The 21,732-nt window shown below is 45.6% G+C and overlaps 1 protein-coding gene and 1 pseudogene across 1 annotated transcript in view; both read left to right on the top strand.

Annotated features, from left to right (window-relative positions):
• ITGA9 (integrin subunit alpha 9) overlaps window positions 1-21,732 on the top strand; it is a 383,781-nt gene that overhangs the window by 194,733 nt on the left and 167,316 nt on the right. The window contains exons 16-17 of the mRNA XM_055414653.2: window positions 45-194; window positions 15,168-15,244. Of these exons, the coding sequence (XP_055270628.2) occupies window positions 45-194; window positions 15,168-15,244 (227 nt within the window). The remainder of the gene's footprint in view (window positions 1-44; window positions 195-15,167; window positions 15,245-21,732) is intronic.
• On the top strand, window positions 2,643-4,174 carry LOC129548151 (ATP synthase peripheral stalk subunit d, mitochondrial pseudogene; annotated as a pseudogene).

Genomic DNA, 21,732 nt, shown 5'->3' with positions numbered 1-21,732 from the left:
TCAGCAGCACCCGCCGTTCACGTGCCTCGTGTTTATTGTTTCAGCGGAGAGTACAGGACGTCATCAGCCCCATCGTGTTCGAGGCCGCCTACAGCCTGGGTGAGCATGTGACGGGAGAGGAGGAGAAGGAGCTGCCAGCCCTGACCCCCGTGCTCCGCTGGAAAAAGGGACACAAGATTGCCCAGAAGAATCAGGTACCTGAAAACTCATGGTTGGGACCCCAGGTGGCAGGGGCGCATGCACAAGTAATGGCCCTGGTGGCATGGGAGCCCAAGGCTGGGCACACCCCCTCCTGGGCCTTCCTTTCCTGAGCTGCAAAATGATGAAATGTATGATTTGGGGGGTTGTGTCTAATAACCATGCGATTTAAACTCATTGAGGCTGTTCCCAAACAATTAGAAAGTGATGATCCCTTTGGGGTCATGGACTGGCTGCTTGGTCCCCACACTTGCATCCTTTTCCTGAAGTATTTGCAGAGCTCAGATCAGTACCTAGTGAGTACTCTACATACATGTTGTATTGATGGGACTGTGAGTGGGTGAAGAAGCAAGAACTTCCTCTTGTTAGAACTGGTGGTTGAGTTGAGAATGCTCAGCTCAGTCGTCTTTGGAAGGCAAAGCACCATGCGTGCAGGCTGTCACCATCCTCCCTGAGCTCAGCAGATTCTGGGCTGTGCTGCTGTGTGGAGGAGCTGTAGGGCCACGTGGGATGCAGGCTGTACAAGGCCATACGGAGCAGGAGTGAGCCCTGAGCTAACACCATGTAGCAGCACTGGCCTGTCTGCCCCACGCAATCTGGAAGATGTGCGGTGCTGACTCTGTTGCAGGAAATGTGCATGGAATCTGCGATCCCAGGTCTGAGTCTAAATCTTTCTCTAACACCAAAGATCATCACAGATCCATGACCTGGGGAAGGTCAGACAAACCTGTTTTTTGGCTAAACCAGATTCCTGCATGGGGTGGGGTCAAAGCTGTGGAACCTCTCACCAACCCCACCCTCCACAGTTCTGACTGCTCTGAGCTTGGGAAAACTAGCAGATCATGACCCACGCCTTGCAGATGAGAGTTGTAAATAGAACCATAGAGAAGAGTTTGGAGTTCGAGATGTAAGACTTTTACCAAGATGTCCCCATTTTCTCCCAGAGTCTGTCCCATGTGGCCTTGGGTCAGGTTCCCCAGAAGCAGTGCCTGAAGCAGGGGTTTGGGAGCACTTGGTCTAATGAGGCGCTGTTCTTAGAGAAATCTGTGAGGAAAGGGAGGGGGTGAGTAAGGATGTGCTCTTGGGCAAAGTCTAGCTTTGGCCTGAGGCTGGGAGCTCTGGAGCATAAATTACACTGAAGAGCCATCCTCTCCTTGAGGGAAGGGGCTGACCTTTTGTACCCCTTGTTAGTCAGCCACTGGCTGACTATCGGGAGTGGAGGGGGATTGTAACCATCCTTGAAGGAGACTCCCTCTAGCTGTGGACAGTTCTCCCAAAATTAGAGAGACTTTTTTTTTTTTAAGGACCCAACAACTTGCAAGAAGGATAAATCCAAAGTATCCTAGGTACATCATTTTGAAATGTCACTGCGCCTAAGACATAAGGAAAATTCTTAATGCTTCCATGACAAAGAGTACAGGATGGTGATAGTGGGGAATATATGTCCACTCACAGAATAATTAGAGTCACACTAAATAACCCATTAGACTTCTTATTAGTAAGATTGGAAGCTAGCATATGTGAAATAAGGGCTTCAAAGCTCTGAGAAAAGGTGATTTTGAAACTATAGTTTTACACTTAGCCTAAAAGTCAAGTATGAGGTTGAAATAAAGTCATTATTCAGACAAGCAACTACCCAGAAAGTTTATATCCCTGGTAACCTTTCCAAGGAAGTTACCTAAGATGCACTTCAAGAAAAAAGGGTGACAACTAGAAGGAACAAAAAGTTGAATGTGAGAACAAACTCTTAGAAATCCTATGATAAGAAATTCCAGGATTGCAATTGTGCAGCATGTCTAAAATATAGTTGATCAGTTTAGAGCAAGGGATTAATGAACTTTTAGAAGAATGAAGCCAGCCATAGACAGAATGATAAGAAAGCAGCAAATAATCAGGATACAGTGTAGATGGATACAGTGTAGATGGAATGTATGTTTTATATGGATACAAAAAATGAAGGCATTCAAAAACTCCCAGGAAAGTAAAAATATGGCTAATATGTCATGGTTGTTCAATATAAAACAAAACATGGTGGGTTGTTAAGTCAGTAGAACAGTATATAGAAGAGAAGGATCTTAATACTAGAAACATTGCCCCTTAAGTAAAAGTTGAGTTTTCTGGTGGTTTAACTTTGTGCCTGTGTGGAGGAGGATTTGTAATCATGACATGTGTCTTGGCTCTGCTGTGAACAGTAATCATGAAGCCATAATACCAGCACTGTTCATTGGTGTTCAGTATTTACAGTCAACCCCAAATCAGAGCTATGGTTATAGTGCCTAATATACATATCATTAAATTTTACTGCGTAGAGTTTAATATATGACAGCAGAAGTTGTTTTAATATCTTAATTTTTAAAATTAGTGAGCCAAGAGATATTGTAAAACCTGATGAAACAGTAAAAAGCTGTTTATTACTTAAAATTTCAAAGATTACCCAGGTCGGTAAAGGATCTCAAGATGGCTGGATGGAAACTTGCTCTAAAAACCATTGACTGGGTAGCATTTGGGGAGATCATCCCCCCAAACTGGAAGGCTGTGACTAACTCCTTGAAGTCCTGGAACAAGACCTTCACTTCCAGGTTGGCTACTCTGGAGAAGCCATCTGCCATCGACTGGGCTTACTCCAAGGCCAACATGGCAAAGGTTGGCTTGATGGATGACTTTGAGAAGAAGTTTAATGCCCTGAAGGTTCCTATACCAGAGGATAAATATACTGCCCAGGTGGATGCTGAAGAAAAAGAAGATGTGAGAAGTTGTGCTGAGATTTTGTCTCTTTCAAAGACCAGGATTCAGGAATATGAGAAAGAGCTGGAGAGGATGAGGAACATAATTCCATTTGATCAGATGACCATTGAAAACTTGAATGATGTCTTCCCAGAAACCAAATTAGACAAGAAGAAGTACCCCTACTGGCCTCACAAGCCAATTGAGAGCTTATAAGCTCAAGTCTGGAGAAAGCTCTGACCCTTGAATTATAAACTCTGGACATTAAACATAATTACATAGTAAAAAAGAATTGCAAAGGTTACCAGTAGAGCAATGCTTCTTAAAGTGTGGCCACCCAACCAGCAGTATCAGCCCCCCTTGGGATATTGTCAGAAAAGAAAATTCTTGGGTCCCACTCCAGACCCTTTGAATTAGAAACTCATGGGGTGTATCCCAGAAACCTTAGTTTTAACAAACTGATTAGGTGAGTCTGATGCAGTTAACATTTGAGACAATAGAAGAGCTAAGATCTACCTGTTAAAACTAGGAAGGTGAATGGTGGGAGGGGACCTTTATGTAGGTGAGTTCAATTCTTATCTATCATGGAAGGAATTCAGTGAAATAATGTCTAAATCTGATAAATCAAGAAGTGATAGTATTGATACTACTACTTTCCTAGGGATTTTCTAATATTTTCCAGGGACATGGAAACAACCATCCAAAGAAACATAAAGAGACGTAACCACAGTGGGTAATAGTGGTTCATTCTGAGAGGAGGACTCAGTGTAGAGAGGTGTGGGGTAGAAGTTTATTATTTTAACCACGTGATTCTTTGGTTGAAAATAGAATGAAAGAAAAATATTGTCCTTAGATTAAGAAGATTGTCTAGGAGCCTGAGAAAAAAACTGGGGAGAGTGATCCTTGCTTTACTGCTTTTCCTGATTATATGCATATAAAAGATAACTTAATGATCTTCCTCCACGTGTCTTACAGATGTTGGCTCAGTTTAAGAGGAAGAAAATTTCTGAGAGCCAGGCCCACTGTGTGAAGCAGAGCTGTTCTTTAACTTGTGTATGTGTGAGAGGTCCACAAAAAGCACCTGATCTCTTTCACAGGAAGGAATAAGCTCATTGGAGCTCTTCGTTTTGCCAGATAACGTTAAAATCTAAGTGCCATAGTCTCTTCAACCAAAAGGCACCAAACCCATGTTAGTGCACAGGATTGCACAACGGAGCAGGTTAAATTACGGTGATCTTTTAGAGTCAAGCGTCCGCCCCCATTGATCGTCTAGTTCAGGTGGAATAGCTGCACAGACAGTGCATATAACATGTAGTCAGTGACTAAAGCATGTTAAGTGCAGGCTTACTGATGGATCCCAGGCTTTTGGCAGAGAGTAGGAGTGAGTGGGGCAGGCAGGAGGCCAGCCCTTCCCTCTGCAGGGTGAAGAACAGTCTTGGGAGAAAATGACCTCCAGGGTAGGTGCTAGGCTGTCTGAGTGAATAGTGGGGTTGCCACCAATGCTGATGATGGATTGGGATTCTGGGCACTCAGGGGATATTGGCACTCTAACCCTGAAAACCTCTGTAAATCATACAGCCTATTGAGTGCATTTTTCCACCTTAAAATTATAAGGAAAGCAGAGACCTGCCTGTCTGTCTCCTCAAGAAATATTTGATATAAAAGTAACAATAAGTGTTTTATCCATTAGTCAGAAGGGTATTTAAAAGAACTATAAATCTGAGAGCAGTTCAGTTAATTGAATGTCTGCTACATGTAAGACCTGGACAAAAAGATAAACGAAACTTTGCTGTACTAGTAGACTTAGAGACTATAAGAATAACATATGTACAGCAGAAAGCCAGATTCAGACTAGTGTGTGTGAATTTCACTCCGAGACCTCTTCCAACTGAAGATGCTCCAACTCAGTGGACATAAATTTGAGCAAACCCCTAGCGATAGTGGAGAACAGAGGAACCTGGCATGCTACAGTCTATGGGGTCACAAAGAGTTGGACATGACTAAGAGACTGAACAACAACAACTCTCAGAAGGGAGAATTGGAGGGAGATTCATGGAGGAAGTAGGATTTGGATACTTGGGACTGGAGAGGTTTGACTAACAGAGAAGGGACTGATGGATGCTAATGGTCTTCCATGTGGCTGAAGTGAGGGGAAGGAGATGGGCCTGCAGGGCTGGAGGTACAGTCAGACAATCTAAGGCTACCTGGTTACTGACCAGGGAGTTGGACTTGATTGGTCTTGTAGGGAACAGGAGACGATCACATCTTCTTGAGACAGTCTGCCTGGGTGGGGGGCCCACTAAGGAGCTCTCACAGCGGCCCCAGGAAGTTCTTGCAGGTCAGTTCATGAAGGTCCTGTCTGATACACTCATAGCTCCTAGAGGGTCTCAGCTGCTGAAAGGATGTGGAACAGTCCTGGGAAGCCTGCTGGCTGTGTGCTGGGAAAGAAGCAAGACTATCATTGGGGCCCTTATGTTCCCCCCCCAGATGAGCATACTAGTGGCAGTGACAGAGGCCCTCGTTTCACACCCTGTGCATGGAGTAGAGCTTTGGAAATGATAACTGCTCTCAGGTTTCCTCAGGAGGACCCCAGAGGGACCTTGGTGGGGGCTGGGCTTCCAGACCAACCACTGCAGTAGACAGAATGGACCCAAAAGATGCCCACACCCTCATTCCTGGAATCTGTGAATATGATGCATCACATGGCAAAGGGACTTTGCAGGGATAACTCAGGTTATGGGCTTTACACTAGGGAGGGTATTCTGGGAATATCCAGCCAGGCCTGATCTTCCTGCACCTGGAGGAAGGAAGAAGGTGGTAGAACAGAAGGTCAGAGAGATCTGAAGCTTGAGAAGAACTTAACCTATCATTGCTGGCTTTGAAGATGGAGGTGCAACTTAACAAAGAATGCAGACAACCTTGAGAGGCTGGGAGAGGCTCCCTGATGAGTGTCAGCAAGGAAATGGGGACCTCAGTCCTACAACCACGGGAAAATGAATTCTTCCAATAACCTGAATAAGCCTGGAAGCAGATTCTCCCCCAGAGCCTCCAGATGAGGACCCAGATTAGGTAACACTTTGATTTTGGCTGTTGCTCCCTAATACCTAGCACTGCCTGAGTCACCGAGGTTGCTCAGTAAACCTATCTCAGTGAAAAGAGCCCTTCTGAGAGAGCACAAGGCTGGGTCCTCCTGTGGAGTTTGGACGTCATATCACAATGTCTCCACTGCAGATTCAGCAAAGCTCTATATAATGCTCCGTGAGCTCTGTAAGAATTCTTCCCAGGCAGAACTTGGTGTGTGATTTAGGACGATTTTCCTACACCACAACACATTTGTGCATGTATTAGTATATATTTTTTTCAAAGACCAAGATGAAGGAGACATGGCTGGTGAAATCAAAGGCATTGGCTGTGTTGAGGATACTCACTTTGTCATCTTTCAAGGGAAAGGTGAGCTGTTTTACTCTAATATTAACATTTTGCTATGTCAAAGCCATAAACTCTGAACCTCCATTGTGCTTGAAACCATCACCATCTGGACCTCCCACCCTAGCCCCTCAATTCCAGGATGTACTGGGTGCCAGCACTGTGCCCGTGAAGACTCACTTTTTGTTCAGCCTGGACATTAGGTAATGCTTTCCTGGCTGAGGTGCCTAACTGGCTTCAAATGCGGTTATTTGCAGCTAGAAGGTTTATTTTCATTATCATATACAAAGTCTCTACAGAAGAAAGGAAAGTTGAGAGGTTGGCAGGGAGGAGAGAAGAGAGGAACTTCCAGACATCAGAGCTGGACAGGTATCAGAGACCATCCAGCCTGGGGCACACACCTGCATTCAAGGGAGCAGGCTGGCCCTGTGGAGGAGGAGAAGGTGTGTTAGAGGAGGAGGTGTCCACCTTCCTCCCTGTTTCAGCCAAATTAGTCCTACTTTTATGGGCATCATCTGTTTGGCATCAGCTTCTGGCTAATCTTTTCAGAAAGGGCACCATGATGAAATGTGTGGGAAAACCATCTAGTTTCGGGTACATGTGAGAAGAACAAGTGCATCGTTCAGCGTTACTGATCAGGATGTCTGGCTGTGTCTGCAACTCAGGCTTCCCGTCAGGGTGAATCCAAAGAGCAGAGGAGAGAGGACACACCTACTGTCAAAGGCCAGACTGTATTTGCAGTCACCTGTTGAATTTTTATAGCTTCTTCTTCAATGTTAGATTTTAGCTTTGCAAGTTTTTTTAAATGTGGGATTCATTTCATTCTTTCTTTTATTCTTTTTAATATTCAAAGAAGATTTAGTATTTGTCCTTATCAAACTCTTATAAAAATTGAAGAGAGGGGAACACTTCCTAACTCATTTTATGAGGCCAGAATTACCCTAATCTCAAGCCAGACACAAACAGCACACAAAACAGAAAATGGTAGCCCAATATCTCTGCTGAACGAAGATGTAAAAATATTCAGCAAAAGATTAGCAAGCTGAATGATGACCATTATCCCTTCAGTTTCTGGAATGGGTATGTTCTGGTCCTCTAAAACTCTTTTCAGAAGAAAATAGTGGCTTCCCCCAAGTCTTTAGCCTATAAAGATTTCTTCTGTATTGTCCTGCCTTATTTGAAAACCTCCCCCACAAGCACGTGGAGTGCATGTGTAAACAAGCGAGGGTGCACGTCCAAGGGACAATCTCTAACTGGGGAGGAAATCCTAGCCCCTTTCTTGTTATCTTCTGAGGTGACTCAGGGAATCAAAGGCCTGACTCTTGCTACTTGAACTGATGCCTGGGGCCCATTCAGGTGAGTTTCTTGCAGAGAGGTGAGGAATCTTCTCCAGCTTGAAGCCATCTTTCTCATTGCCAAATGCCTGACTACCTCTGACTCAGTGGCTTTTAGAACCTAGCTAGCATAGTCTTCCTTTCCTCTGACAGCACCAGCCCTTTACCTTGAAATCATTGGTTCTGTTTTCTGCATCTTGTGACTAATTAACAGTAACTTTCTTAAAAAAAAAAAAAATGAAACATAGAACTCAAATGATACCAGGGTAAAAATCAAGGCAAAGAAATTCTGGCCTTTCAAAAAAAGAAGGCTTCCCAGGTGACACTAGTGGTAAAGAACGCACCTGCCAACGCGGGAGATGCAGGTTTGATCCCTGGGTTGGAAGATACCCTGGAGAAGGGCACAGCAACCCACTCTAGTGTTCTTCCCTGGAGAATCCCAGGGGCTACAGCCCATGGAGTTGCAGAGAGTCGGACATGACTGAAGTGACTTAGTGCGCGCACACACATACAAAGAAGAAAAAGAAAAGAAAGCAATTTTGGTCTTGGGGAAGGGGGAGTAGGAGATCCCTAGAGAAGAGTTGACACTGAGGTTGTAGCGGGACATGAAATGTGGTGTGGAAAAAGCCTCCCAGCCCCAGGCGGACCTGGAAAGGGCACTGGGAAGGTCCAGAGGCCAGATGCAGGCCCAGGTGGGCAGGACCTCCCTGAGCAGCTCCACTGCCCACTCAGTTATCACAGGGTTTGAACTAGATCATCAAAATATTGCCTTCAGGCAACAGGGGTTGTTCTTCCAACCATAGGGCCATGGTGTAAACCAAAGGGTTCCCAAAGAGAGAAGCATTTATTCCTTCCAGGTTTTCCACAGAGTAGGGGGTATGGAGGTAGACAGGGGCCATGAAGCAAAATCTGTACCATATTTGTTGTTCAGAGGGAGACCAACAGGACTCCTCCCATGATTTCAAAATCTGAAAGGACAATTTATATAGACCCTGAGATAGAATTTCTCAACTTTAATTTTATAAAGTATTTGTCTTTATTTTTGTGGACATGCTATTCTTTGGAAAGCAAGTCTGTCTGCATGACCTGCTTTTAAATACCAAGCTAAGTCATTTGAGTACAGGACTCAATGGAGCTGAAATTCCTAGGACCACCCTGAGCTCTTTAATGTGTCACAGTAAGGACCACTTTCCCTGGAGGAGGAAATGGCAACCCACTCCATTATTCTTGCCTGGAGAAGCCCATGGACAGAGGAACCTGGTGGGCTCCAGTCCATGGGGCTGCAAAGAGGATGACATGACTGAGCAACTAACACTTTCTTTCACTTTCAAGGATGACTTTGGATTCTGGAAAAAGCATTAAAACAGAATTGGGAAAGAGAAACCTCTTACACTCAGGTCATGGCATTTACATATACACACATGTTTAATACTATGCTAGGTGCTGGGGGCTGCAGCTGTGAGTTAGGTATAGCTGGGACCTCTGGGAACTTATGTGGGACAATGAGAGGAACTACAGTTCAGAAATGTCCCTCCTGTTGTCCAGGCAGAGATCCTCTGCAAAGTCAGATCTCTCATCAGGAAATGTCTCACTCATTTTAGCTTACAAATAGCCTTGGGGTGGGATTTGAAAAGCATTAATTCCCACGCAATCCAATTGTCCTGTTTTCTCAGGTCTCAGCATGGGACTTGGTTGCCATAACAACCCTATAAACAGTGTCTAACCTATGTCAATGATCATGTATTTTTTTAAAGCTAATATCACCAACTCTAAGAAACTGATCCTCCTCTGAACGTGACAGCTGGGATAGACTAAGAATCTTACTTCCTGCTAGATCAGAAGGGAACATTTTTTTTTTCCCAGTGCAGATTTTGGTGAGAGAAAAGGGGCCCTACAAGGCTTAAGCAGCTGGGAGACCTGCTACCCTGAAGTTAGCCTTGACCAGGGCAGCCATTGAGCCATCACACGCATCCAAGGTTGTTCAGGCCTTGGTGGCCACAGCTTTGTGAGAAAAACACAGCTAGTTCCAGCCTCTGTGCTCTGGTTCAGAGCAAAATGTAACCTGAACTGAATTCATTGTGTTCAACCTCCACCTCCTCCATGGCCTAAAGGGAACGAAGAAACAAGTATCCAAATGTTCTAGAACAGCAATGGGCAAGTTATACTCTGATGGCCAAATCCAGCCTGTTTTTATAAAGTTTTGTTGAGACACAACCATGGCCATTTCTTTAAATATGTCTATTTTTGCTTTAGCAACAGAACTGAGCAGTTGTAGCTGAGACCACATGGCTCACTAGGTTGAAAATATTCACTGTCTGGCCCATTACAAAAAAATCTGGCAACCTTCCTCTAAAAGGAGAACAGTAAGGACTCGGGGAGAAGCTGGAGAAAGGATTTCAAAAAGAAAAGTATATTCTCCAGAAAAAGCTGAGATGAAGCTCAGGGTGAGGAAGGAGCCAGCATGGAGATCTAGTCCATGAAGCTGAGGAGGCTGCTGGGTGTCCACAGCACGTCAGAGGCAGGAAATGGTCATCTCTTGAGAGAAGGAATTTAACCTCCTGTAGCCAGAGAGGAGTCAGAGATGATGGCTTCTTAGCTCCGTTTCCATTTTCCAGAAAGATTGCTTTCAGGTTAAAAAAAATTTGACAGGTCTTTCCCAAGCAGAGGTTGAGGCTGGAGGGAGTGGAGAGACTGCTTCCAAGCTGGATTGGGATTTGCCTGATTTAGGCAGCAGAGCTTGTGTTTGCCCAGAGGATTAGGGAAACGTGTAGAAGCAGGGAGAAGAGAGGCTGAAAATTTGGTAGTTTGGCCCACTGGCTTCAGGGCTTCTTCCACTTTGAACAGGAGAAATAGTTTATACTTGCTGCTGGGAGCTATGCCATCAGCTAGCATTCTGAGGCTTCAGTCTGCCCATGCTTCTGCCCCAGAGAGATGTGTTTCAGTTCCTTGGGAAACAAAACTGTCCTTTGCCTAGGGAGATGAGTCCAGGACCCAAGCACAGGGTCTCTGAGTTTCCACTTAATTCTCCAAGATGCATGACGTGAGTCTCTTGATTTGCTGCTGTCTTCATATTTTACCTATAAGACAACTTCATTCCCAGCCTGGGGAGGGTTTTGCCTAGCCAAGGCTTTACCAGTGCTTGGAATGCACAGCCCACTTTTGTTCACACCACTCCCCAAAGTAGGGGAGGCTATAGGTTGAGGAGTATTCCATTAATCTCTTGCTGTATAACAAACTATCCCAAAACATAGTGGCCTAAGATAAAAGCAGTCATTCACTTTATTCATGAATTTGAAATTTGTCAGGGCTTGGGCAGGGCAGCTTACTTTTCTGTTCCACGTCATGTCAGCTGGGGCAGCTCGGTGGGGCTGGGGGACCCACTTCAATGCTGGCTGACTCCTGCGGCCTTGAGTTGATACTGCTGGTCAGTTTCTGTCCATGTGGGCCTCTCCATGGGAAGCTTGGGCTTTCTTTCAGAGTAGTAGCTGCATTGTAAGAGCAAATACCCCAAGAGAACTCAGAGGAAGCTCGAGTACTTGTGATGACTAGGCCTGGAAATTGCAAAGCACCGCTTTCTCTGCAGCCACAGATCCACCTAGATTCAAGGGGTGGAGTGTCAACCTCACCTTTGTATGGAAGGAGGTCAGGGTCACACTGTAAAGAGTGCAACAGGAGACATTGTGCATTGATTTTAGAATGCATAGTTGTCTACACACAAACACACACACATGGAGTCAGCTTCAGTTCTGTCTCCATGGTCTTCTTACTGCACCATCAACTCAGGAAACTTCATGACGCTCACTCTTACAAAGTGTCATTGTCACTCACATTTGCTGGTGTAGGCAGTGATGCACAGTGATGTCTAAAACAAAAACGATATAATAGCCACAAGCTCCCACACTGAGCTGAATGCTAATCTGGATTCACAAGAGTCACTGATGCTCTTAGTTTTTTCACTTTGTAAATGTGCAGATTAAGTCCTGGTTTAACTTCTAAGCTTGAGTTTATCTTCTCACTAGAGTTTGTGCTTAATTTTAGCTGATCAGTGTAAACACTCACCTGATGTGTGTGTGTGTGAGTGTGTGTGAGTGTGCATATGGCAGACTCAGTGCTTGCCTTTGTTGGATGGAAATTCAGCATCATTGGAGGACTTAACAGCCAGAGAAGTTAGTGTGCGGGACAGGAAATAGAGAGTAGAGTACAAGGGAGAGCCCAACCAAAGCAACCAGTTCCTCACGGGGAGGCTCTGCACTTGCTTGTAGCTGAGGGACAGTGCTTTGCTGGGAAGCTACAGGTTTGTGTTGATGAGGAGGTTTATTTGCATTGGCTCACATTGCAGGGGTTACCCCATCTCTCGGAGCATGTGGTCCTCCACTGTTGACTGGGCAGATTCTACACATCAGGCTCTGAGGGCACGCGTCGGGCTGAAGAAGACCAATACAATCCCCATCCTCATGGAGCATCATTTCAGCAGGGGAGAGAAACAGGAAACGCCTAATGATAAATTAGTTACAGTCAAGATGAGCAGCCAAAGGAAATGTGCATGAACTACCAGCACTGTGACAGAGCCCCAGCTCTTGGAGGGCTCAGGGATGTGGTTTTGGTTTGCTGACTGGAGGATGAGAGGACATATGCCAGGTGAACCTGGTGGAGGCCTTTGGGATCAGCCTGTGGGGAGGCCCTGAGGTGTGAAGGTATAAGGCCAGACTGAGGGGTGGTTGGCGTGAGAGAGCCAGGGTGTTGGAGCTGAGGAGGGCAGGGACCAGATCTTTACAGATCGTGTGCCATGGGGTGGCTGTAGGTCACTTCTGCCTTGTCAGTTTTCACCTGCTACCCACCCTACTCTACCTCCAAAGGCGGGAAGTCGGACCATCTCTTGCCTGTAAAATGGGAGGAATACTTGCAAAGAGAGGCCTGTGACCGGGGGCAGAGCTGGGTTTAGTGGAGTCTAAAGCTTACTAGAATTTGGGAGGAGAATTTCTCTTGGGGAAAATCAAGTAACATTATGCATAGAAAGTAAGGTGCCAGACTGCAGTGGGAGCGTGTCAGTGAGGGCCCTTCAGCCCAAAGTTTCATTATCTTGATGGTGAAGCCACTTTTTGTGTTTCTCCTCATTTCTAACCTTAGAAAGCCTTCTACTCTCACCTGAGATATTCATGTAGACCTCACATCCACTTCTTGTTTTCTCCTTAATTGAGATGGCAAATAAAGCACAAATACCTTCTTTGAAAATCTTGGAAATCTGGCTCTCTTCTTGCCCCCAGTATTGTCCAAAAGAACGTGGGAATGTCCTCTTTCTGCCCGAGACTTTCATGAGTTTTTTTTCCCCCACACTCAAGGCAGGGAATTTTGGCTGGGACACATTATTCTCTTGGAAATGTGACACAGAAATATGAATTTCCATAAGCAAAATTACTCTGTCTGGTTGGGTCTAGACTGTTCTTTGGCCGGCACATTTGCTGGAGTCCACATGGATGCTCTGAGAAGCCTCCCGGACTTGTACTTTGGGAGGAAAACAGGTCACCTGGAGCTGTGTTCTCTGTGTGTGTTGGAGGGGGATCCACACATACGAGGAGTGATGACGGGGAAGTTAAATGGTGAATGTAGATGACAACTGAAAAACAAACACAGGCTTTTCTCTCCAGAATCCTACTGAAGCGGCTAGAGCAATTAACAATAATGAAGAGTCTCTGCCAGCATGGAAGAGCAATTAACAATAATGAAGAGTCTCTGCCAGCATGGACGCAGGCAGTCTGAAACATCAGAGTGGCTGAGAGCAGATGGAAGGAGGGATGGACAAGCCCACCGGGTCCCACAGAGAGAAGGAAACTCTTAACTCCTCCCCAGAGCCACTCCTGATTCCTGGCCACTCTCCACAGAGAAGCCCAGTTCAGGCACACACCACAAGCCCCCTGGAAAGATGTCCGGTTTGGCACAGTGAGCACTGGGTCCCAGAACTAGGTGGGGTTTGGCCCTCAAGGCCCAGCCCTATTAGAGAAAGGACGCTCCATCTATATAATTACCAGCAGCCCCACTGAGACAGGATCCTTTCAGCCTGTTGTGGTGCCCTCAGCCTCAGCATCTAATAATTGCCTTTGACTTTCCTGTTTGGAATTAAAATTATAACACGATCTCCTCACTCTGGCAGAACCCATCTCAAATACAGATTATCTGCCTCCCCAGGAGAGCAGAGGGAAATGTCCCGACTGTAGTCTAAGAGTTCTTTGTCTTGACTGGGTTATTATTCACTCCTATCTGAGAGCATTTGAAGATCTTCTCAAAGGTGGGAAGAACACCTGTCAGGTACCTTTCTTGAAAAAACTACTTGAAGGAGCATTTGAATCACCTGAGAAACGAATCAGATAAAGGGTGCGCTCTGTGTTCAAGGGCACCCCGACTTGGGTTTCCGGGTTAACTGCTGAGGACCCTTCATTGTGGGGACAGCTGGCTCCCTGGAGATGGGGGGGAGGGGGCTTGTGGGAACTGTAGTAGGGGCGGGGTGGGGACATAGCCATTCCCGCGAGACCACTAGCACATTAACGCGAGACCAGAGAGGGTGACGGCTAGAGGTCGCTCTCCGCCAGCGGTCAGCAGGACAGTGGTCCTCTAGGTGGAGAGCACAGTAAGAGGTGGCCCTCAGCCTCCTGGGCCTCCAGCCCTCTGGACTCAGGCAGCAGGTGGGCTGGACCCTGGGGACAGGCTGAGGGCTGTGTCCTGCAGGCTACAGAGCCATTGCCATGGCCACCCACTGGCCTTGGTCCAGGCCTGGAGGAGGCGGTGAGCCTCCCAACCCCACCTCGCAGTTTTAATGGTGGCGGGCGTCTCCATGGGTCAAGGTCTGAGGAATCCAGCCCGCATTTGGGTGGCCTGAGGACCCTGAGGGCCGCCGGGTGCTGGGCGCCTGGCTCCCTCAGGGATGACGGCCAGGTGGGGTCTGGGGAACCATCTGTGAGGGCGTCTTGGGCTGAGATCCACCCTCCTCAGCTGGGCTGGGCACTGGAGGGACGACCTGGGCTGGCGGCTGGACCTGGGGACCCCTCCTCATAGTCAGGCCTGGCCCTTGGAGGTTAGACTTGGAAGTTGAGCCTTGGGACCTTGACAGAGAATAACATTGATTCCGGTGGAGGTTTATGAGAACATGGTGAGCTGACCTCAGGAAGAAGTTTGTGACAGCTAACCTCACCCCTCCTTCACGTTTCCTCTAAAACAGCTTTGCTGAGAACTTTTGGGGAGTTCAAGAGGTTTTAAGGCGTGAGCCACCTGTCCCCTTGCTTGGCTCTGTATTAAGCCTTTCTCTGCTCCAAACTCCAGTGTTTCGGTATTGTTTGGGCTCAGTGCCAGTGCCCAAGTCTGGGCACACAGACGTGTGTTTGGTTACAGGCTCAGGGGAAGAAGTCCCGCTGATTTGGAAGGAAGTGATTGGTTATTATTTACTTATTTGCCACTAACTCCTGTTCCACCCTTCCTCTCATGTCTCCCTCACAGACCGTGTTTGAAAGGAATTGCCGATCCGAGGACTGTGCCGCTGACCTGCAGCTGCAGGGTCACCTGTTACTCTCCAGGTGAGCTGGTGCCCCCTTCTCCACCTTGTTCTAGGAAGTTCTGGCTCCAGGCTCAAAGTCTGTATGTGCAAATTTCCCCACCGAAGAGGGTAAATGCAGTTGGTGGGTTTAAAATGAATAGTTGTAGCGTAAGAAAGTGTTTATTATACTGTAATTTTAACAACAGCTATTATTTTGGGAGAGGGGGATGGTTTGGGTTTGGTTTTGTTTCCAGTCTCACATATCTCACAATTGGAATTTTTTATGTCTAATTTTCCTGAGTATTTTTGATGTGTGTATGTGGGGGGCATATTTTAGGTTTACTCATTGTATTAAGTTGAACCATATGAAATGGCTAATATTTAACTGTTTGAGACAACCCATATGATCCAGTCTATTACTATATAAAGGTTCTTTTTATTTTTCTCACTTAAAGCATCTGCCTTAATGATAAGTAATGGTTCTGTGACAGGAGGGGATGGAGGAAAGGGGCAGCTGTCCTGATGAGGGGACAGATGGCCTCTCTCCTGGATCAGGGCTTCCTTCCACAGGATGTGAGCCCCCTGCTAAAGGTGAACCTTCTGTAAAGGCCTTCCTGTTTTCTGTCAGCGTTTTATTTTGGTCATCTTTTAGGATGAAGACACTGGCCCTAAGTCATTTAGCCACATCAGAGAATGGGTTCCTTTTGAGACAATTCGTTCTGAGAGAGTTTTAACCTCCATACTATTTATTCCCATTTCTCAACAATAGTCATTGGTGTTGATAGGTAACCTCTGAAATCCATACTGTATGCCTCAACTGTGAGAGTTAAGTTTGGGGGCAGTGAAAGAAATATCCCATCATGAGCCAGTGACTGCACTAGACACTTTTACTTCTGTTGACAAATTATCTATTATTCATCGAAGGAAAGTAATACTAAGATAATTCTTCATTTGTTTGCATTTATGAGGGGAAAGGTGATGTAAACCACCCCCGCAAACACACACATGCACACACATACTCCTCCAAACCTCTTAAATATTAATTGACATTACTTTTACTTAGAACTTAGTGTAGTACATTAAAGTAGTACATGTTTTGCCAAGCTTAGAAAATTATTTCAATCTGATAAGTGGATATTGGAAATCTTTTAACATTAGTGAGAAGGACCTTCTGGAATTATGAGAGAAACCAATTCTAAGGAAGGTTCATAAGCTATCAGATTGCAACTTTTAGTTTTAGATAAGTCTTCCCAAAAAAGTATTTTAGGGGAAAAGGAACATGAAACAAAAATATGTGGATTTTAAAAATCTCGAGGCAGATTATACATCAGTTCAGTTCAGTTCAGTCGCTCAGTCGTGTCCGACTCTTTGCGACCCCATGAATCACAGCACGCCAGGCCTCCTGTCCATCACCAACTCCCGGAGTTCACTCAAACTCATGTCCATCGAGTCGGTGATGCCATCCAGCCATCTCATTCTCTGTCGTCCCCTTCTCCTCCTGCCTCCAATCCCTCCCAGCATCAGAATCTTTTCCAGTGAGTCAACTCGTCGCGTGAGGTGCCCAAAGTATTGGAGTTTCAGCTTTAGCATCAGTCCTTCCAATGAACACCCAGGATTGATCTCCTTTAGAATGGACTGGTTGGATCTCCTTGCAGTCCAAGGGACTCCCAAGAGTCTTCTCTAGCACCACAGTTCAAAAGCATCAATTCTTCGGTGATCAGCTTTCTTCACAGTCCAACTCTCACATCCATACATGACCACGGGAAAAACCATAGCCTTGACTAGATGGACCTTGGTTGGCAAAGTAATGTCTCTGCTTTTTAATATACTATCTAGGTTGGTCATGACTTTCCTTCCAAGGAGTAAGCATCTTTTAATTTCCTGGCTGCAATCAGCATCTGCAGAGATTTTGAAGTCCCAAAAAATAAAGTCTGACACTGTTTCCCCATCTATTTCCCATGAAGTGATGGGACCAGATGCCATGATCTTTGTTTTCTGAATGTTGAGCTTCAAGCCAACCTTTTCACTCTCCTCTTTCACTTTCCTCAAGAGGCTTTTGAGTTCCTCTTCACTTTCTGCCATAAGGGTGGTGTCATCTGCATATCTGAGGTTATTGATATTTCTCCCGGCAATCTTGATTCCAGCTTGTGCTTCTTCCAGCCCACCGTTCCTCATGATGTACTCTGCATAGAAGTTAAATAAGCAGAGTGACAATATACAACCTTGACGTACACCTTTTCCTATTTGGAACCAGTCTGTTATTCCATGTCCAGTTCTAACTGTTGCTTCCTGACCTGCATACAGGTTCCTCAAGAGGCAGGTCAGGTGGTCTGGTATTCCCATCTCTTTCAGAATGTTCCATAGCTTATTGTGATCCACACAGTCAAAGGCTTTGGCATAGTCAATGAAGCAGAAATAGATGTTTTTCTGGAACTCTCTTGCTTTCTCCATGATCCAGCGGATGTTGGCAATTTGATCTCTCGTTCCTCTGCCTTTTCTAAAACCTGCTTGAACATCTGGAAGTTCACAGTTCACATATTGCTGAAGCCTGGCTTGGAGAATTTTGAGCATGACTTGACTAGCGTGTGAGATGAGTGCAATTGTGCGGTAGTTTGAGCATTCTTTGGCATTGCTTTTCTTTGGGAATGGAATGAAGACTGACCTCTTCCAGTCCTGTGGCCACTGCTGAGTTTTCCAAATTTGCTGGCATATTGAGTGCAGCACTTTCACAGCATCATCTTTCAATATTTGAAATAGCTCAACTGGAATTCCATCACCTCCACTAGCTTTGTTCGTCATGATGCTCTCTAAGGCCCACTTGACTTCACATTCCAAGATGTCTGGCTCCAGGTGAGTGATCACACCATCGTGATTATCTTCGTCGTGAAGATCTTTTTTGTACAGTTCTTCTTTGTATTCTTGCCACCTCTTCTTAATATGTTCTGCTTCTGTTAGGTCCATACCATTTCTGTCCTTTATCGAGCCCATCTTTGCATGAAATGTTCCCTTGGTATCTCTAATTTTCTTGAAAAGATCTCTTGTTTTTCCTATTCTGTTGTTTTCCTCTATTTCTTTGCATTGATCACTGAGGAAGGCTTTCTTATCTCTCCTTGCTATTCTTTGGAACTCTGCATTCAGATGCTTGTATCTTTCCTTTTCTCCTTTGCTTTTTGCTTCTCTTCTTTTCACAGCTATTTGTAAGGCCTCCTCAGACAGCCATTTTGCTTTTTTGCATTTCTTTTCCGCGGGGATGGTCTTGGTCCCTGTCTCCTGTACAGTGTCACGAACCTCCGTCCATAGTTCATCAGGCACTCTATCTATCAGATCTAGTCCCTTAAATCTATTTCTTACTTCCACTGTATAATCATAAGGGATTTGATTTAGGTCATATCTGAATGGTCTAGTGGTTTTCCCTACTTTCTTCAATTTAAGTCTGAATTTGGCAATAAGGAGTTCACGATCTGAGTCACAGTCAGCTCCTGGTCTTGTTTTTGCTAACTGTATAGAGCTTCTCCATCTTTGGCTGCAAAGGATATAATCAGTCTGATTTCGGTGTTGACCATCTGGTGATATCCATGTGTAGAGTCTTCTCTTGTGTTGTTGGAAGAGGGTGTTTGCTATGACCAGTGCGTTCTCTTGACAAAACTCTATTAGCCTTTGCCCTACTTCATTTCGTGCTCCAAGGCCAAATTTGCCTGTTACTCCAGGTGTTTCCTGACTTCCTACTTTTGCATTCCAGTCCCCTAGAATGAAAAGGACATCGTTTTTGGGTGTTAGTTCTAAAAGTTCTTGTAGGTCTTCATAGAACCGTTCAACTTTGGCTTCTTCAGCATTACTGGTTGGGGCATAGACTTGGATTACTGTAATATTGAATGGTTTGCCTTGGAAACGAACAGAGATCATTCTGTCGTTTTTAAGATTGCATCCAAGTACTGCATTTCGGATCTTTTGTTTACCATGATGGCTACTCCATTTCTTCTAAGGGATTCCTGCCCACCGTAGTAGATATAATGGTCAGTTCAGTTCAGTCGCTCAGTCGTGTCCGACTCTCTGCGACCCCATGAATCACAGCACACCAGGCCTCCCTGTCCATCACCAACTGTCATCCGAGTTAAATTCACCCATTCCAGTCCATTTTAGTTCACTGATTCCTAGAATGTCGACGTTCACCCAAGATGAACGGGTCATGGTGGAGAGATCTGACAGCATGTGGTCCACTGGAGAAGGGAATGGCAAACCACTTCAGTATACTTGCCTTGGGAACCCCATGAACAGTATCAAAGGGCAAAATGATCGGATACTGAATGAGGAATTCCCCAGGTCGGTAGGTGCCCAATATGCTACTGGAGATCAGTGGAGAAGTAACTCCAGAAAGAATGAAGGGATGGAGCCAAAGCGAAACAAATACCCAGTTGTGTATTTGACTGGTGATAGAAGCAAGGTCCAATGCTGTAAAGAGCAATATTGCATAGGAACCTGGAATGTTAGGTCCGTGAATCAAGGCAAATTGGAAGTGGTCAAATAGGAGATGACAAGAGTGAACATCGACATTCTAGCAATCAGCGAACTAAAATGGACTGGAATGGGTGAATTTAACTCAGATTATACATAGTGGACATTTATTTTCGGTTCGGTTCGGTTCAGTCACTCAGTCGTGTCCGACTCTTTGCGACCCCATGAATCACAGCACGCCAGGCCTCCCTGTCCATCACCAACTCCTGGAGTTCACTCAAACTCATGTCCATCGAGTCGGTGATGCCATCCAGCCATCTCATTCTCTGTCGTCCCCTTCTCCTCCCACCCCCAATCCTTCGATCACTGAAAACTTCATGGGGTGGGAAAATGTTCACTTGCTCTCAGGTTAAATACTAGGAAAGTTCTGATGTTCTTGCTCTCTGTCAGTGCACAGTCAGATCCATCTCTGTTACACTGTGCTCTCCATATGTTAAGAAGTAAAACCCAAGGCTCGTGGTCATCATCCTTAAAGCTGGCTCTGTTGCCCAACCCTGGCCTCCCAAGAGTATTGGTCAAAATTGGATCTGCTCTCTGGGCCCAGTGACCAATAATGCTAGAACAACTGGTGTGGTTGGCCAGGGCCCAGACTCCCATATGTATCAGCTAGATAGAATCACAGAAAAGCAATGTGTAACAAACCAGTCAAAACTCAGTGGCTTAAAATCATTTTTTTTCCTGGATCTGTAGGCCCGCTGAGGGTTGGCTGGTCCTGGCTTGATTCAGCTGGATCCTGGTTGACTTGCTTATGAATCTGGGGTTCATCAGAGGGGAGGTGGATCTCCACTAGGCTCAAGTGACTCAGTTCAGGTCTACTTCATGTGTTTTTCACTGTCCTGCTGGAACCAGTGGCCTAGACTCGGTATATTGTTCTCATGGCATGACACCTCATGGTATAAAAGGGCAAGCAGAAACATGCAATAACTCTCAAGGCGTAGGCTTACAACTGGTGTATTCGTAACTTCAGCCTTATTCTAATGGTCACAGCAAGTCATGTGCCCAAACTCAAAATCAAGGGACTAGAAGCTATGCTTTGCCTTTTCAGTGAGAAGAACTACAGTCACACAGCAAAGGAGACAGATTTAGAGAGGGGTGAAAAATTGGAACTATGATGCAGTCTATTCTGCTACATAAAGAATAGGATCGCCCTGTTGCTTTCCTGGTACCTTATAGTTTTGGGGACTATTTCAGCCTTTCTTATAGTTCCATCTTCCTACAACTCATACACAAGACCTAGAGATCGGGGGAGGATATTTTTCAAAGCTCCAAAGCATATCTTTGGACCAAACCGCTGAGCCTCTCCCTCGGATGAGTTATTTCTCAAGAGGCCCCTTGGTCTCTCAAAATAGCCTTTTGGCTGGATTCCCCATTAAACAAACCTTCATTATACTCTTGGGCCCATCAGTTCAGTCGCTCAGTCATATCCGACTCTTAGCAACCTCATGAATCACAGCACGCCAGGCCTCCCTGTCCATCACCAACTCCCGGAGTTCACTCAAACTCATGTCCATTGAGTCGGTGATGCCATCCAGCCATCTCATCCTCTGTCGTCCCCTTCTCCTCCCACCCCCAATCCCTCCCAGCATCAGACTCTTTTCCAGTGAGTCAACTCGTCGCATGAGGTGGCCAAAGTATTAGAGTTTCAACTTTAGCATCAGTCCTTCCAGTGAATACCCAGGATTGATCTCCTTTAGAATGGACTGGTTGGCTCTCCTTGCAGTCCAAGGGACTCTCAAGAGTCTTCTCCAGCACCACAGTTCAGAAGCATCAGTTCTTTGGCGATCAGCTTTCCATAGTTGCCTCCAAAGGAGCCATCAGAGAAACATTAACTGGTAATTGGATAAGCAGAGATACAAAACCAAGCCCAGAGTTTCAGTTACTTTCAATTTCACTAGATCTTTGTGCAGAGCCAGGCACAGAGAGAGAGAAGGTACAGTCAGTAAACTGCATGTGGAAGCCAAGGTCTGAATTTGGTTGACAAAGACTCGGTGGCTTGAATTAAAAGTGAGCTATTTT

Source organism: Moschus berezovskii, chromosome 24 (assembly GCF_049115385.1).
Source record: "Moschus berezovskii isolate FMDL1 chromosome 24, NW_MosBer_1.0, whole genome shotgun sequence".
Lineage (NCBI taxonomy): Eukaryota > Metazoa > Chordata > Mammalia > Artiodactyla > Moschidae > Moschus > Moschus berezovskii.
The sequence above is the reverse complement of the archived record's forward strand: the minus strand, read 5'-3'. Positions and strand labels throughout refer to the sequence as shown.